General features: G+C 43.6%; 1 protein-coding gene across 1 annotated transcript in view; it reads right to left on the bottom strand.

Moving 5' to 3' along the window:
- LOC124593833 (glutamate receptor 1-like) overlaps nt 1–19,658 on the bottom strand; it is a 115,674-nt gene that overhangs the window by 19,333 nt on the left and 76,683 nt on the right. Inside the window, exon 4 of the mRNA XM_047132181.1 lies at nt 17,500–17,710. Within this exon, the coding sequence (XP_046988137.1) occupies nt 17,500–17,710 (211 nt within the window). The remainder of the gene's footprint in view (nt 1–17,499; nt 17,711–19,658) is intronic.

Below are 19,658 nucleotides of genomic sequence, written 5' to 3'. Positions count from 1 at the left end.
CACACTTGTGGTGTAGTCCCCATTCCCGTCGTCCTCGATATTCGCAGCATTTCACGGATTCCCATACGAGTTCGAGCGTGGTGTGCATCTGCAATGCAAATATATATATATATATATATATATATATATATATATATATATATATATATATATATATATGCAGTTCTTTTGGACATGTTGTCTGTGGGTAAGTTGAGGATTCGGGTCTGATAGGAGGAATGTAGGGTAATCCATGCTGTTGCTATGATCACTGTATCCCGATTATGAAGGGGTCAATGCATGTACCTTAGTATGTAGGAGAACCAGGTTCAAATCCCGGTCCAGCACAAATTTCCAACTTTCCACATTGATTTAAACCAACCCCTATTGGTAGCTAACGTCATTAATTTCTCTGCATCTTGGTTCATAATGGCTGCATGATCAAAGGCCTAGACACAACATTTATATAATTAAGGGGAGGACGACCAGTTGATCACTTCGGTGCAGATGTATACCACACTCAAACTCTTCCGGGAATTGGCAAAATGACACAAGTAATGAAAACAATGAGCAAGGGGCATTACATAGGTAGTGTGTGGATAAGTTGAGAACGTGGGTTTGACGGGAGACGTGCTAGGGTAGTTTGTGCAGTTGCGATGACCACTGTAACATGACAGCAAAGCGGTCAGTGCTTCGGCATAATAAGTGGAAACCGTGTTCTTCAGTACAAGTCCAGCGCAAAGTTTCAAATTTCCACATTGATTTTAATCAGTGCCCACGGCAGCTAATGTCATTAATTCCTTTATGTCTTAAAACACTGTGTATTGATCGATGAGTTCCCTACGTAACAGCACTGAAATAATATTTTCTTATTTCTTGCTGTCATTAACAGCTAACTCCATGCGTAATTTAGATGCGTGATAGGGATGAGTTTGTATGTTGATGTACACCGATGACCCAGAACATTACGACCACTGCTCACCGCTAGACTGAATGCTACCTAGCATCACTGCAGGCACGAGACACAGTAAGAGAAGTCTATAAGCGGAGCTGAGAAGAGCAGGTTATCGTTCTAGGGACAATGCAGACAGAAAATGGGGAAACACAGTGACGTAAGTGACTCTGATAAGGGTCAGATAGTTATGGATCGGTAGGTGGAAATGAGTAACCATGAAACGGCTAAGCAGGTTAGCTGTTCCCGTGCTATTGACGTGTGAATGTATGGGAAGTGGTTGAGTGGCCTTGAAACCACAAAAATGCGACAGTGCGTTGGACATCAACACCTCATCACTACGGTTGTGCTCTACCAAAACTACGGTTCGATCGTTTTGGTACAACTTATAATAGTTTTGGTGAGCAGGACGAATATGTGAGCCGCAACACCTCAGACGCGAAATGCAACACCTGGAAAGTGTTCTGAGGAGCAATGGCTACTCCACAAATTATATTAGAAGTGTAACAGAGCCAAACCCACGGCGAAGTAACGAATCAGAAAAAGAAATGTCGGATACGGCCTTTCTGCCATACATTCCCAGAGTGACAGACAGAATCGGCCGTATATTGCGCAAGCATGGCATAAAGACAATTTTCAAACTGACAAGGGAGATCAAAGAGCGTCTTATATCGCCAAAGGAGAAAAGGGACCCACTTGCAATGTCGGGAATATACCGTATACCATGCAAATGCGGAAAAGTTTATGTCGGAATGACTGGACGATCAATCAACACCAGGATCAGAGAACTTCAGCGACATTGTAGGTTGGGGTAGGTGGAGAAATCGGCCGTGGCGGAGCAAGCACTGAGTGAGACCGACCACGTAATAAAATACGCCGACAGCGAAGTTCTGGCTGTAGAGAAGCACTATCTCACGAGCTTGTTCAGGAAAGCTGTAGAAATACAAAAACACGCGAACAGCTTCAATAAGAAAGAGGAAAGCCTTAAACGGATCCTGGCTCCCTGTACGGCAACGAACGACCGTCGCAGGTAGCAAGAGGAGAATCGCACCGGAAATGACCGCGGAAAAAGATGTTAGCGAGCCACGTACATATAGTCTGCGGGCGCGAGCTCGGCTCCAGTTCACCACCGGCAATGGAGGGTGAAGCTTCGACAGTGCCAGCCACTCGTGCTGGCGAAATGTCAGTAAAATCATTAGATGAACGTCGGCCGAAGAACCCGAGACAGAAGCCAATAGGCAGTTTGTCAAATTTCGTCTGTTTTCAAATTTGTGAACGCTCGGCTTAAGAACTGAAATCCTAATGTGTAGCTAGTAAAAAGCAATTATTGTTCTTATTTAATACAAAGAAAACAAGAAACTGATGGATCTGTAACTTCAGCGAAACATGTCTGTGTAGAAAAGAAGAAGAGTTTGCTTGCTGAAACCGGAACCAATCCATAAACAAATTTTATTTGTAAGTGAAGACGATGCAGGATGGAGCTTTAGCCCTAAGATGAGTACTGGATTTAATGTTCAGTCTGGCAAGCAATGATTCTATATTTGATCACTTTTAGGGACATAAACTAAATTAGTGTTTATTAATGTTATACTGAAAGATTGGAGTGACTGCTAGAGGATGAGGGTAGGAAATAACGATGAAGGACGATGGGTCCCGTCTTTCTATATGATTTTCAAGGAAGCAGCGATGTGCTTAAATAGACTACTTATTGAATATTTTTCTTAGTTAACACATGTGTGCCAATAATTTGTATATTTGTATGAGGAGAGTCGGAAGGCAGCAGAAATCATCCGTCAGGCACTTTTCTACTTGCACCTTCCACAAAAATATTTTAGCTTCAGATCCAAGGAAGCAACCCAAATTCAGTATTTGGCCAGAACATGAATGACAATGCGCACTCGAAATGCCAGAGTATGGACGTTACTAGATTTATAACCCAGCTTACAGAAGATATCAGGAAAACTAGAATTTACACAGTAACGCATTTGAATGGTTATTTTCGGCAGCTGTGTGTGTTTAGTTTGGGAAAGGAGGGCGGTATACAACAGAAAGTAAGATGCTAACTACAAATTGGATTGCGGGTCAAAGAACCCAAGCTGTCCAGTGAGGTAGAGAGACACATCAAGACCGAATACTGCAGAGTGCTAGGGAATACTGACACTATAACAGTGGAAATTTTATTTCTGGGCTTCATGGGAGTCCATGTACTGGTGGAAGATCTGTCATGACTCTGATTGCCAGTCTGAGTTATACCCATCAGCCAAATATATTGATTGTAGACACTTAGCACTGCACACACTCTATTCGGAAATATTGTAAGAGTCACTTGAAGTTAACAAGGTATTCTCATAACTCAACATAGTGAAATAAGTTGAAGTATCCTACTAAAATCCACATATCAATTTTCCATTTGTCCCTAAATAATAACTGACAGGCAGGAATGAACGCCTGGAAAAAGCAATTAATACAATGACAGTCTTATTTCTATATGTTTAATCTTTGTTGGTGATGGATACACAATAACCGTTCGCCAGCTAGTTTTTAAAAGGACAGCTACCATCAGTATAGCAGCTACTTTAAAGAAATAAAAGGAATAACAACAAACATTTTCTGCAAGTGGGACACCTATTTTATTTGTAATCATGTGCATATTTTATAATTATTAAACATGTTATTCAACATTTGAGTTTCAAGCAGCATAGTACAATACATCTCTTACCGCTTAACTTATTGCCAAACAAATCTAAGCCTACAATAACGCACCCTCCCCCCCCCCCCCCTTGATTTGTAGATACGCAAATTGCCCTTAAGATCATACGGTTTATCATCACCACAGTTAAAATTACTGTGATTCGGCCTAAAAAAAATGCTGTTTGAACAAGAACGTGTGTTAACAACTTTCACAGCGTGGAAGGAGGAACTTGTTGTGGAAAGACTACAGAGAAATGTGTCCCATACTTTACTTCGTTATGCAAACAATGCCGCTGCGTAAAACGTAGCACGGTAGGCGCTAATGTGAAATATGATCTTAAAGTGCTTCTCCATCATATTCATCAGAGGCTTTCACCACAACTTTTCTGAAAATGGCATGGAGGCCAGTTGGACGTGATAATTTAGTAGATAAAAATTTCTACAAAATGTCAAGTTGTGTAGAAGAGTAAATGCCAAAACCTACAAAAGTTGTGACACCTGAGTTTCTCCTGGCGTATACAGTTTTCAAACAACTTAGGGGTTATTCAGCCAGGTAGTACTAACAGCAACAGCCGATATTTCGGCGGGAGGACACCCCGCCATTTTCAAGGCAAACTGCAACGGACAGGCGATGTACAGGCAAATTTAAAACCTCGGTTCTCGGCCTATTACAGGAAAGATAACACACACGCTGGACACTAGTACCACCTGAGATGACTAAAGTAAGAGACATCGATAGTGAGACTACGAACTAGCACGTGAGGTAACATTGACTCTGTCCCTCTTTTTTTTTGACAAGGGAGAGAGAGCAGGATTCCAACACAGAGTTTAAACAAAAACCTCCATCCCTGTTTACAACGTTGCTCCCTAATTTAATCTCAACTGCCTCCTTACTAACACTGTCCCAATAGCTGGACGTGCATGCCAATATTCCAGTGTTGTTGTATAACGTAGGGTGACCAGTATCCAAGCAATGTTCGGCAATAGGAGATCTACTTGGCTGCTGTAATTGTGTGTGTCGTTTATGCTCAGTACATCCTCCACGGTCCTGAAAGTTTGACCAATATGTGTCATGCCACAGCTTTAAGGAATGCGATATAAACCCGCCTTTCGCAAACCAAGTCATCCTTAATGGAACCCAAAAGCACCCTGATTTTAGATGGAGGTCGGAAAAGACATTTCATATCGTATTTCCGTAAAATACAACCGACCTTGTTGGAATTGATTCCTACGTAAGGCAAAAAGGCAGTAGACTTAGGTGCCGACTCAGTATTATCATCAGTCACCCGATGCACAGTTGGTCGATAGCGCAACGCACGTTCAGTCTATCTGTCACCATGATCATTATGACGAAACGTAGCTTCAAGATGGGACAGTTCAGCTGACAAAGTCTCAGTGTCGGAAATGACAGGTGCCCTGTGTACCAAGGTACGAAGTACCCCTTCACGCTGAGCTCAATGGTGACAACTATTAGCCTGTAAACACAAGTCAGTGTGAGTACGTTTCCTGTAAACTGCATGTCCCAGTGGTCCATCATCCTTACTCCTAACCGTCCGCAGCTCGTGGTCGTGCGGTATTCTTCTCGCTTCCCACGCCCGGGTTCCCGGGTTCGATTCCCGGCGGGATCAGGGATTTCCTCTGCCTCGTGATGGCTGTGTGTTGTGTGCTGTCCTTTGGTTAGTTAGGTTTAAGTAGTTCTAAGTTCTAGGGGACATATGACTACAGATATTAAGTCCCATAGCGCTCAGAGCCATTTGAACTTACTTCTAACCAAAACGTCAAGAAAGGGAAGGCAACCATCCTCTTCCACCTCCATCGTGAAACGAATGTTCGGGTGGATGGAGTTCAGAAGTTCCAGAAAGTGTTTCAAATTCTCCCTACCATGAGGCCAAACAACAAAAGTATCATCAACATATGTAAAGAAACAGATGGGCCTGGAAGGTGCCGATTCCAATGCACGTTCCTCGAAGTCTTCCATAAACAAATTTGCGACCACAGGAGACAACGGACTACCCATCGCAACTCCATCTGTCTGTCCGTAAGTGGGTGGATGTCAACACATGCTGAAAGAAATTAGTTGATTCGGCACGAAACCTAGCCTCAATTAACCGCAACGAATCAGAGGATCACGAGTGAAGAAAGAGACCACATCAAAACTTACTAAAATACCGAAGTAATTCAACCGCAGTCGCCCCAATCGACGTAAGAAATGAGCTGAGTTTCTGTTATGATGTTCACACCGACCAATTTGTGGACTCAACAGAGAAGAAAGATGCTTGGCTACACGATATGTTTGCGCACCGATATTACTCTCTATACGACGGAAAGGAACCTTCCGTGTGTACCTTGGGAAGGCCGTATAACCTAGGGGGAGGAGTTTTATAGGTGTTAAGACTCCTGACAGTGTTCTGCGACAAACCATTTTACTTCAGGAGGCTGTTGGTCTTTCTCTCAACACATTTTGTGGGGTCAGCTTCGATTCTGCGATACGCTGAGTGAGATAAAAAAACGTTGTATCTTTTGTACATCATCCTGTTTGTTTAAAAAGAACGATGGCATTGCCCTTGTCCGCAGGCAAAATAACAATATCAGGATCAACTTTGAGAGAGAGTAAAGCAGCCCTCTGTGCTGCTGTTACTTTACTCTTGGGTGGACGCGCCCTAGTCAACACAGGGCATGCATGCCTCCTAACCTCCTCAGCAGCGTCAGGAGGTAGTTTGCAAACTGCGTTTTCAATTGAACATCACAGAACGTCGAGATATAATATCAGACTCAGAATTGTATTCCCAGTCTGCTTGAGTCCATGAGGCACAGTCCCAGCAATACCAACTGTGGTTGTTGTGAGCGGACGCAAGGAGAATTGGCCACTCTTCGGGGGCAGGTGGAGGCTTTGTCTGTTAGGCTCATCGAGCTCGAGGCGCAGGCGTCGGCTCGTAGTGGCGTTGGGGCAACTGTGGTGAGACCTATGCCTACTTCGGTGGCCTTGGAATCGCATGGAACCCCTGATGTCGCTGCGTCTTCCGGCAGTGAGCATCTTACCGGTCAGCCATCACTCCAGGGTGAATGGCGGACAGTGGTGGGCTCGCGCGTGCCTGGCCGAAAGGCGAAGGTGGGATCTGGCCGCGTGGCAGCTGCCTTACCCCTTTCCAACAGGTACGGGGTGCTTCCTAGTGGTGATGACATCGTTTCCGAGCCACCACAGGATGCCTCGCCTGTTGGGCCAGTGGCCGATTCTCCGGCAAGGTCCCGACAGTCACAGAGGGCGGGCCTATTAGTTATAGGGAGCTCCAACGTTAGGCGGGTTATGGAGCCCCTTAGGAAAATAGCGGGTAGGTCGGGGAAGAATGCCAGTGTGCACTCGGTGTGCTTGCCGGGGGGTCTCGTCCGTAATGTGGAGGAGGCCCTTCCGGCAGCTATTGAACGCACTGGGTGTGACCGGCTGCGGATAGTAGCACATGTCGGAACGAATGACGCCTGCCGCTTGGGTTCTGAGGCCATCCTTGGTTCCTTCCGGCGGCTGGCTGATTTGGTGAAGACAACCAGCATCGCACGCGGAGTGCAAGCTGAGCTTAATATCTGCAGCATAGTGCCCAGAGTCGATCGCGGTCCTCTGGTTTGGAGCTGTGTGGAGGGTCTAAACCAGAGGCTCAGACGACTCTGCGACTATAATGGTTGCAAATTCATCGACCTCCGTTATTGGGTGGAGAACTGTAGGGCCCCCCTAGACAGGTCAGGCGTGCACTACACACCGGAAGCAGCTACTAGGGTAGCAGAGTACGTGTGGCGTGCACACGGGGGTTTTTTAGGTTAGAGGGACCCCCCCTTGGGCGAAACGATAAAATACCTGACGGCTTACCAGAGAGGACATTATCATCGTTGATAAAGAACGTCCGTCCTCAGAGACCAAAAACAGGAAAAGTCAACGTAATATTGGTAAACTGCAGGAGTATCCAGGGCAAGGTTCCTGAATTAGTATCTCTTATTGAAGGAAATAGTGCGCATATAGTATTAGGAACGGAAAGTTGGTTAAAACCGGAAGTGAACAGTAACGAAATCCTAGACACAGAATGGAATATATACCGCAAGGATAGGATAAACGCCAATGGTGGAGGAGTATTTATAGCAGTAAAGAATTCAATAATATCCAGTGAAGTTATTAGCGAATGCGAATGTGAAATAATCTGGGTTAAGTTAAGTATCAAAGGTGGGTCAGATATGATAATCGGATGCTTCTATAGACCACCTGCATCAGCAACCGTAGTAGTTGAGCGCCTCAGAGAGAACCTGCAGAACGTCGTGAAGAAGTTTCGTGATCATACTACTGTAATAGGGGGAGACTTCAATCCACCAGGTATAGAATGGGATAGTCACACAATCAGAACTGGAGCCAGGGACAGAGACTCTTGTGACATTATCTTGACTGCCTTGTCCGAGAATTACTTCGAGCAGATAGTTAGAGAACCAACTCGTGAAGCTAACGTTTTAGACCTCATAGCAACAAATAGACCGGAACTTTTCGACTCCGTGAATGTAGAAGAGGGTATCAGTGATCATAAGTCAGTGGTTGCATCAATGACTACAAGTGTAATAAGAAATGCCAAGAAAGGAAGGAAAATATATTTGCTTAACAAGAGTGATAGGGCACAAATCGCAGAATATCTGAGTGACCACCATCAAACGTTCATTTCTGAGGAAGAGGATGTGGAACAAAAATGGAAAAAATTCAGAAACATCGTCCAGTACGCCTTAGATAAGTTCGTACCGACTAAGGTCCAAAGCGAGGGGAAAGATCCACCGTGGTATAACAATCATGTACGAAAGGTACTACGGAAACAAAGAAAGCTTCATCATAGGTTTAAGAGTAGTCGAATCATAGCTGATAAGGAAAAGCTGAACGAAGCGAAAAAGAGCGTAAAGAGAGCAATGAGAGAAGCATTCAACGAATTCGAACATAAAACATTGGCAAACAATCTAAACAAGAACCCTAAAAAGTTTTGGTCATATGTAAAATCGGTAAGCGGATCTAAATCCCCTATTCAGTCACTCGTTGACCACGATGGCACCGAAACAGAGGACGACCGAAGAAAGGCAGAAATACTGAATTCAGTGTTCCGAAACTGTTTCACTGCGGAAAATCGTAACACGGTCCCTGACTTCAGCCGTCGCACGGACGCCAAAATGGAAAATATTGAAATAAACGATATCGGAATTGAAAAACAACTGGTATCACTTAGTAGCGGAAAAGCATCCGGACCAGACGAGATACCCTTAAGATTCTACAGTGATTATGCTAAAGAACTTACCCCTTTCTATCAGCAATTTCTCGTAGATCGCTGGAAGAACGTAAAGTACCTAGCGACTGGAAGAAAGCGCAGGTCGTTCCCATTTTCAAGAAGGGTCATAAATCAGATGCGAATAATTATAGGCCTATTTCGCTTACGTCAATCTGTTGTAGAATAATGGAACATGTTTTGTGTTCTCGTATTATGACGTTCTTAGATAATACAAATCTCCTTCATCATAACCAACATGGATTCCGCAAACAGAGATCATGTGAAACTCAGCTCGCCCTATTTGCCCAAGAAATTCACAGTGCCGTAGACACTGGCGAGCAGATTGATGCCGTATTCCTGGACTTCAGGAAGGCATTTGATACGGTTCCGCACTTACGTTTGGTGAAAAAAATACGAGCTTACGGAATATCGGACCAGGTTTGTGATTGGATTCAGGATTTCCTAGAAGAAAGAACACAACATGTCATTCTTAACGGTTCAAAATCTGCAGATGTAGAGGTAATTTCGGGAGTACCGCAGGGAAGCGTGATAGGACCTTTATTGTTTACAATATACATAAATGACTTAGTTGACAACATCGGTAGCTCCGTGAGGCTATTTGCAGATGACACGGTTGTCTACAAGAAAGTAGCAACATCAGAAGACTCGTACGTACTCCAGGAGGACCTGCAGAGGATTAATGCATGGTGCGACAGCTGGCAGCTTTCCCTAAACGTAGATAAATGTAATATAATGCGCATACATAGGGGGAGAAATCCATTCCAGTACGATTATGCCATAGGTGGTAAATCATTGGAAGCGGTAACGACCGTAAAATACTTAGGAGTTACTATCCGGAGCGATCTGAAGTGGAATGATCACATAAAACAAATAGTGGGAAAAGCAGGCGCCAGGTTGAGATTCATAGGAAGAATTCTAAGAAAATGTGACTCATCGACGAAAGAAGTAGCTTACAAAACGCTTGTTCGTCCGATTCTTGAGTATTGCTCATCAGTATGGGACCCTTACCAGGTTGGATTAATAGAAGAGATAGACATGATCCAGCGAAAAGCAGCGCGATTCGTCATGGGGACATTTAGTCAGCGCGAGAGCGTTACGGAGATGCTGAACAAGCTCCAGTGGCGGACACTTCAAGAAAGGCGTTACGCAATACGGAGAGGTTTATTATCGAAATTACGAGAGAGCACATTCCGGGAAGAGATGGGCAACATATTACTACCGCCCACATATATCTCGCGTAATGATCACAACGAAAAGATCCGAGAAATTAGAGCAAATACGGAGACTTACAAGCAGTCGTTCTTCCCACGCACAATTCGTGAATGGAACAGGGAAGGGGGGATCAGATAGTGGTACAATAAGTACCCTCCGCCACACACCGTAAGGTGGCTCGCGGAGTATAGATGTAGATGTAGATGTATATGTACCAAGTGAAATCAGACCATTTCGAAGAAAGCATGAAATGCAAACGAAACAAATCTTTGGAAGCAAAATCGAAACTTCGACGAGTAAAACGAATCCTTTCAAAAACAAGAGCCAAGCCAGCACGTTGCTTGTTGCGACTGGCAAAGGAAAAAAGGTTTATCGGTTACCATATTTTCTCCGTTCATTCAGTAAAACTGGCACATGAGGGATGGATTTTTAATTTATTACTTCTTTACTGCTAACTGTATTCCTAACACAGTTTGCAGACTGTATTCACATACACCACTGAAAGTAGCAGAATAATTACTTCGTTTGTACGATACTTAGTTGAGGAGAACATGAACACTGAGAAATGTGTGAGACTACAGCATCATGCAAGACGTTTACATTAATCACATCGTTGCTCCTGATTCTATTAGCAACAATTTCCGCTTTCAATATCAACATCTTCTGTTGAATGTAATTACAAAAATATATTTCTGTACCTTATACAGTTCAGGAGATATGACGTCAAATACTGAAATGATAGAAAGAACTGCCGCAACTTCTTTGTCACTATTTCCTTTCGCAACACATTTCGCCAGATTACGCTGAATATACGTAATAAAATTTATGATTGTACAGCACATATTTCAGGAGATAATGCGTCATCTACTGACATGCGTGAAAAACTGCCATATCATGGATGACGTTTTAATTTATTACTTCTTTGCTATTAACTGTATTCGCACCGTATTTCGCCGACAGTATCCACATATGCTGCTAAATGTACCTAGAAAAGTATATGTTTTACAACAGGGTTCAGGATATATGACGGCATAAACATCGATTTGCGTGAAAAACTGCCGCATCATCCATAACGGTGAAAATTTCTCACTTGTTTCCTAGTTACTCTATTCAAAATACGTTTTGCAAACTGTATACACATATGCCGATGAATGTATCTATAAACTTATATCACCGTACGACACACAACCCAGGAAACATGACTTCATAGACATTGTACTGGATGGGAAAAAATGCAGGGCAAAATTCGCTAGAGATGTAGGTGAAATATGTGTAGAAATACGCATGAAATACACAGAGCTGACAAGAATAATGGGATAGCTACTTGTACTTATGGAGATGGCGGCAGTATGGCGTACACGAGGTATAAGAGGGCAGTAAATTAGCGGAGCTGTCATCTGTATTCTGGTGTTTCATGTAAAAAGATACCCATCGTGACTATGGCGGCAAAACGGGAATTACCAGACTGTGAACGCGTAATGGTAGTTGGAGCTAGACGCAAGGGATATTACATTTCGGAAACCATTACGGAAACCAGTATTCCAGTATCCACAGTGACAAGAGTGTGCCGAGAATGGCAAATAATTTCTGGCATTACCTCTCACCACGGACAACGCAGTGGAGTGACCTTCACTTTAAAGATCGAGAGCAATGGCGTTTGCGTAGAGTTGTCAGTGCTAACAGACAAGCAGCTCTGCATAAAATACCGCATAAATAAATGTGGGGCGTATGGCGAATGTATCCGTTAGGACAGAACGAGGAAATCTGGTGTTATTGGGCTATGGCAGCACACGATCTTTGCGAGTGCCTTTGCTAACAGCACATCACCTGCAGCTCCGCTCCTTGCTCGTGACCATGTCGATTGGACCCTACACGACTGAAAAACCGTGGGGTCCTGATTTCAGGTGGTAAGAGTTGATAGTAGCGTTTGAGTGTGGGGCAGACCTGACGAAGCCATGGGCTCAACTTGTCCACAAGGCACTGTGTATGGTGGTGGTGGCTCCATAAAGGTATTGATTACATGGAATAGACTCGGTCCTCTGGTCCAACTGAACCGATCATTAACTAGAAATGATTATTTTTTGCGGGTTGGACACGATTTGCAGACATTCATGGACTTCATATTCCAAAAATGTGATGTCATGTCACCAGGCCACAATTGTTACCGATTAGTTTGAAGAATATTCTGCACAATTCGAGCAAATTATTTAGCGACACAGATGGCCCGAACCGAATCAAAAGTTTATAGTACACAAACGAGTAATCAGTTCGTGTAAAAAATCCTGCACCGGCAACCCTTTTGTAATTATGGACTAGTCGGCAGTGCGGGTCTCCCGCATCGTCCCCTACGCTCCTCGGAGTATGGGATCTCATCATCACAGAGGCGGCATGCGTTCAAAATTTCTGCAAGGGACTTCCAGCATCCTGGAGCGTTATGGAGTCAACAAGCTGCTCCTCTACGCCCGTCAAAAGGAGATCCGTCACGATATGGGGAGGTATATCATGACCTAAGTCACTACATTGCATGTTAAGTTTGTTTGAAATATATTTCACATGTGCCTATGCGGCCAAATCCACGTCCAAAAAGTTCATCCTAAATTCCTGGAACGATTACGATAAAATTTGGAACACAAAATAGTTACAGTCTGGAAAGGAAAAGCGTAGGGGTATAAATCACCAGCCTCATATTCTGGGTGAATGTGATAACGTGTAAAGAGAAGGCAGTACAAGGAGATGGACAAATAATATGTGAGAGAGAGGGAGACTGAGGTACAGAGGGGGAGGAGGAGATGGAATGACATATGGAGGACAGTATGTGGACAGAGAGAGTGGCAGAGCGGGGTGGGGAGAGAGTAGGAGTGGAGGAGGTGGCCAGGGAGGGAAGGGAAGAGGAGATGGACTAATAAGAGACTGGAATAAACACATACCTAGGCAACGTTGGGTTTCTCAATTAGTCGAAGTAAAAATCCCGGTAAAACAGGAAAAATAACTATTTAAGAGTTTCATAGAGAGCATTGGGTAAAGATTGACTGAAACTGCGAAAACAATAAAAGACGACTGTAGCTTTGTAGACACAAGACGATCAAAATGGTAAAAAGACAAGGTCCAATAAAAATCCTGGGATGTCACAAGAAATGTTAAATGTAATTCAAAAAAGGATAGAATATGTAAGAATGCAGCAAATGAGGATAGTGAAATGGAACACAGACGTCCATAAAATGAGACTGACCAACGTGCGGAATAGCAAAGTAGGTATCGTTAGTCAAGAAATGCAAGGTCGTAGAGGCAAGCTTGACAGTGGGAGAAACAGAGGCCACCTGTAGCAATGTTAAAGGGTTTGAAGGAAAGAGAAGCAGCTGTATCAAAACTCCTCAGACGGCAAGCGCGTACTGTACAAAGAAGGACAAGTTGTTCGTAAATTATTTTGTGATTTGCGATTTTTGTTTCCGTTTACTTGACATTGGGAGTGAAACCCAAATAAAGTTTATGAATGCTTGAAATTATGTTAACAGTTTGTGGAGAGTTGCTAAGTACTCTCATTACTCAACACTGTTGTGACAATTTGTCAGGGTAACTTGTGGTGTTAAGCAATAGCATATGAATCTTTATGACAACGTATCTCCTAAACTACGTGGCTTACACTGATACATTTTCTAGGTACATTCAGTAGTTTTTGTGGATAGTGCCTGAAAAATACACTACTGGCCATTAAAATTGCTACACCAAGAAGAAATGCAGATCACAAACAGGTATTCATTGGACAAATATATTATACTAGAACTGACATGTGATTAGATTTTCATGCAATATGGGTGCATAGATCACGAGAAATCAGTAGCCAGAACAACCACCTCTGGCCGTAATAACGGCCTTGATATGCCTCGGTATTGAGTCAAACAGAGCTTGCCCGCATCTCTTGGTCGTGCGGCAGCGTTCTCGCTTCCCATGCCCGGGTTCCCGGGTTCGATTCCCGGCGGGGTCAGGGATTTTCGCTGCCTCGTGATGGCTGGGTGTTGCGTGATGTCCTTAGGTTAGTTAGGTTTAAGTAGTTCTAAGTTCTAGGGGACTGATGACGATAGATGTTAAGTCCCATAGTGCTCAGAGCCATTTGAACCATCAAACAGAGCTTGGATGGAGTGTACAGGTACAGCTGACCATGCAGCATCAACACGATACCACAGTTCATCAAGAGTAGTGACTGGCGTATTGTGACGAGCCAGTTGCTCGGCCACCATTGACCAGACGTTTTCAATTGGTGAGAGATCTGGAGAATGTGCTGGCCAGGGCTGCAGTCGAACATTTTCTGTATCTAGAATGGCCCATATAGGACCTCCAACATGCGTTCCTGCATTATCCTGCTGAAATGTAGGGTCTTGCAGGGATCGAATGAAGGGTAGAGCCACGGGTCGTAACACATATGAAATGTAACGTCTACTGCTCAGAGTTCCGTCAATGCGAACAAGAGTGACCGAGACGTGTAACCAGTGGCACACCATACCATCACGCCAGTATGGCGATGACGAGTACACGCTTCCAAATTGCGTTCACCGCGATGTTGCCAAAAATGGATGCAACCATCGTGATGCTGTAAATAGAACATGGATTCATCTGAAAAAATTACGTTTTGCCATTCGTGCATCCAGGTTCGTCGTTGAGTACACCGTCGCAGAAGCTTCTGTCTATGATGCAGCGTCAAGGGTAACCGCAGCCATGGTCTCCGAGCTGATAGTCCATGCTGCTGCAAACGTCGTCGAACTGTTCGTGCAGATGGTTGTTGCCTTGCAAACGTCCCCGTCTGTTGACTCAGGGATCGAGACGAGGCTGCACGATCCATTACAGCCATGCGGATAAGATGCCTGTCATCTCGACTGCTAGTGATACGAGGCCGTTGGGATCCAGCACGGCGTTCCGGATTATCCTCCTGAACCCACCGATTCCATATTCTGCCAACAGTCATTGGATCTCGACCTAAGTGAGCAGCAATGTCGCGATACGATAAACCGCAATCGCGATAGGCTACAATCCGACCTTTATCAAAGGCGGAAACGTGATGGTACGCATTTCTCCTACTTACACGAGGCATCACAACAACGTTTGACCAGGAAACGGCGGTCAAATGCTGTTTGTGTATGAGAAATTGGATGGAAACTTTCCTCATGTCAGCACGTTGTAGGTGTCGCCACCGGCGCCAACCTTGTGTGAATGCTCTGAAAAGCTACTCATTTGCATATCACAGCATCTTCGTATTGTCGGTTTAATTTCGCGTCTGTAGCACGTCATCTTCGTGGTGTAGCAATTTTAATGGCCAGTAGAGTACATTTCCAGTAGAGTTAATAGTAAAGAGGTAATAAATTAAAACGTCATGCATGAAGGTGAAGTATTGCTGGTTGAAAACCTCAAATGTATTATAATGAAAAACTTTTTCGCTTTTATCATTTAGTGGCAGGTGTTAGTGAGACAAAGTTTCGAAAAGGTTTGAAGTTATGTGTAAAGTCAGTTCGAAGGCGCTGTGCTCTCGTTCTCATATATTGGATGTGTGGCGTGGATTGTTACGATGCCACAACGTAGGTGCACGCTCTCGTAAGTTGGCACTACGAGAGAAGACTAACTACGCCGACGACAGCGCCCTCTGGCCGACACTGTGGAGCTCAGGGTGTGCCGTCTTGATTTCAGCCTTTTCGTCGCGAGCAGGCAGCCTGGAAACATCGCTTCTACTACCGAGTGGGCAAGCTTGCTATTGAGACTTGGTGTTAGTTACGTTCAGTTCAGTGAAGTGCTTCACCTCTCCTGCTCCTACTCGCTACCTTCACTCTCGGCCTATGTTACAGAAGCAGTTCACAGGAGCAGACCCACGCACCGCCTATCCAGGCAGGATACAAAAGGACGAACGTAGTCTGGGTAATCTTCACACTATGTGTTACTGTGTTGCACGACATATAGACAGTTTCTAATTGTAATACTTGCTGTACTGTAATAAACGTTTAACATAGGATTTCACTTCTTAATAAGCAGATTATAAAGGATTTTTAAGTATTTAAATTAGGGCAATAACTATATGAAATATTGATAATCAAATGTGTTTGGTAGAGCTAGAAGCCATTAGAGGGGCAACCTGCAACTGAGACAATGCACCATGAACTGAGTTAGACCATTATTAATATAGATTACGACTGAGCTATTACTTGTAAGGAAATGTTTTATTAGAGTGAGTTTTAATTACGTTACACGTATCATATTCATTGGCTTGGTCAAGCCTAGATTAATTCTGCTTAATTTTGGTATTTTTAGTTTTGACCTTCCACTAATAAGGCTTTTTTATTCATTGCGAATTTTAATAACTCTTACATATATCTCAATCAGTGGCCTCCACTACTCATAATATCTGTTCTAATTATTCTGCATTCACTTAGAAGTCTTGTACGTTGTTTCTGCATCTTAGGCATACGGATTTTATTTTATTTTATTTTATTTTTTTTTTTTTTTTTTTTAGAATTTCCAATATTCGTCGTTGTATTATTTGAACACTGTCTGTTGAGGTTTTGTCTTTACCGTGCACATTTTGAATAGAATATTTTGTCATTTCTTTGGATCTGTCATGGCGAGACTGCTGATCATAAATTGTGTTTCTTGATAAGACACGTACGTACCTCTACAACACGCAGTCACTTCCACTCTTCACTCTATGTTACTGCCGGCTGAAGTGGCCGTGCGGTTAAAGGCGCTGCAGTCTGGAACCGCAAGACCGCTACGGTCGCAGGTTCGAATCCTGCCTCGGGCATGGATGTTTATGATGTCCTTAGGTTAGTTGGGTTTAACTAGTTCTAAGTTCTAGGGGACTAATGACCTCAGCAGTTGAGTCCCATAGTGCTAAGAGCCATTTGAACCATTTGAATCTATGTTACTCGAAACCGTGCTGTAGCATAGAAGTCATCCTGAATTTCTCGACTTCCCTCTGAAGCACTGTGTGCTCTGGTTTGAAACTTCCTTGCGGATTAAAACCGTGTGCCGGGTGAGGGATCAAACCTGGGACCCTTGCCTCTTGCGGGCTATCGCTCTTCGACTGAGCATCCTACCACAAATCACGACCCATTCTCATACCCTGAGATACTTACGGAAGTACAATTGTAGCTGTGGGTCGTGAGTCGAACTTGCCCGCAAATGGGCAAGTCCTCAGGTTCGAGCCACAGTCCAAAACACACTTTTAATCTGCCAGGAAGTTTCAGAGCTGTTGTACATTATGCCAAGAGGAATATTTGCACTTACAAATCAGACGACCTTTTCCTAATTGTTACTGATGAATACCTATCGAAGATGCATAGCCTGTGCTCCATACTGCAACACAGAGCGGCATGACACAATGCACGTTTATACCTGGGTATGGTGAGCACGGAGGAGAGTCCGCTGCCGTAGCTGGCGGTGACGAGCAGGTAGGCGATCAGCAGCCAGGACAGCACGTGGCGCGTGGGGCCCACGACACGTGTGTGGCGCCGCTCCAAGTCGGGTGTCTGCAGCACCAGCAGGCCCAAAGAACGGAAGAAGCAGTCCTCTAGTGTTGAGTACCGCCCGCCACCCTGCGTATCACCTGAAATTGCGGCTCTGTCTTTACACTCAAGAACAAAAATATTTACATTAATCATAAAATCCGCTCTGATTGTAAAAAATATTTATTTCTAAGAACGATAGCACAACCAAGTCTCCGGACATGTGTCCTATTGTCAGGTAAATATTGAAATGTGAGTCCGCAAAGGATGCGTAGTCGACACCCTTTCGTTTTTTTTTTTTTTTTGTGTGGGGGTGGGGTCATCAAACTTCTGACTAGTTTGATGCAGTGTGTCATAAATTCCAATCCTGTGTCGACCTCTCCTTCTTAGAGTAGTACTTGCAGCCTGCGTCATCAATTATTTGCTGGACGTATTCCGATCTCTCTCTTTTTCTATAGTTTTTGCCTTCTACAGCTCCCTCTAGTATTATGGAAGTTATTCCATGATATCTAAACAGATGTCCTTTCAAAACTAGACATGATTGTCGTAATGGGATTCCCGCGATAGTTCTTGAAATAAAAATATGGCATTTCAGTCTTTGATCGCTATTTTTTATTTTCAATGACCGGTTTCAGGCTAGCTGCCCATCTTTAGATCATATATTGCAGTTAGAGAGTAACTTGTCAGTACAGAACTCTGTACTGACAAGTTACTCTGTAACTGCAATATATGACCTGAAGATGGGCAGCTTGCCTGAAACCGGTCATTGAAAATAAAAGATGTCCTTTCGTCTAGATAGTGTTTTCCATATATTCGACTTCTCATCGATTCTCTGGAAAAAATCCTCATTGCTTACCGTATCAGTCCACCAGATTTCCAACATTCTTCTGCAGCACCACGTCTCAAATGCTTCGATTCTCTTCTGTTCCGGTTTTCCCACACTCCATGTTTTATTGCGCTCCAAAAGTATATTCTCAGAAATTTCTTCCTCAAATTAAGGCCTACGTTCGATACTTGTAAACTTATCTTGGTCAGTCTTGTCTGCTTTTTATGTTCTCACTCCGTCTGTAATGGGTTATTTTGCAGCATAAGTAGCATAATTCCTTAACTTCATCTACTTCTTGATCACTAGTCCTGACGCTAAGTTCCTCGCTGCTCTTACTTGCGCTAATTCTCAGTACTTTGGCCTTTCTTAGATTCATTCTCAATCCATTTTCTGTACTCATTAGACTATTCATTCCGTTAAGCAGATCCCGTAATTCTTCTTAGCTTTGAATGAGGATAGCTATGTCATTAGCGAGTCTTATCATTGACAACCTTTCACGTCGAATTTTAATTCCTGTAATTCCACTCTTGAACCTTTCTCTTATTCCCATCTTTGCTTCTTCGGTGTGTATATATTGGACAGTAAGGGCGAAGTATTACATCCTTGTCTGCTTGCGCCCTTTCAATTCGAGCACTTCGTTCTTGGTCCTCCACGCTTATTCTTCCATCTTGGCTCTTGTACATATTGTATACCTTAGTCTTTCCCTATAGCTTGCCCGTATTTTTCTGAGGATTTCGAATATCTTGTAGCATTTGACATTGTCAAACACTTTTTCCAGGTCGGCAAATCATATAAAATGTGTTGATTTTTCTTTTGCCTTGCTTCCATTTATCAGCACTGGGATTAAAAAGTTTAAAATATCTTAAAATATTGCATCCCTGGTACGTTGCATGCAGCAGCGAATCCTCTTGAATCAAATGGTCCAAATGGCTCTGAGCACTATGGGACTTAACATCTATGGTCATTAGTCCCCTAGAACTTAGAACTACTTAAACCTAACTAACCTAAGGACATCACACAACACCCAGTCATCACCCTCTTGAATCCTAGGTCTGCCAGGTCTCTATCAGAGAACGACAATGGCTTGGACTTTCTGACGCGTCACACAAGGATCTGCATGAACGTTGACGGACGGTCTTTCGAACACAGTGCTGCATGAACACCCATCAGATCCGTACGAAGCATTACCCTAAGTTGAAATATTCGATGTTAAGCATATCAGT

Source organism: Schistocerca americana, chromosome 2, assembly GCF_021461395.2.
Source record: "Schistocerca americana isolate TAMUIC-IGC-003095 chromosome 2, iqSchAmer2.1, whole genome shotgun sequence".
In the NCBI taxonomy this organism is placed as follows: domain Eukaryota; kingdom Metazoa; phylum Arthropoda; class Insecta; order Orthoptera; family Acrididae; genus Schistocerca; species Schistocerca americana.
Note: the sequence above shows the minus strand (reverse complement) of the source record. Positions and strands in the feature narration are given on the sequence as shown.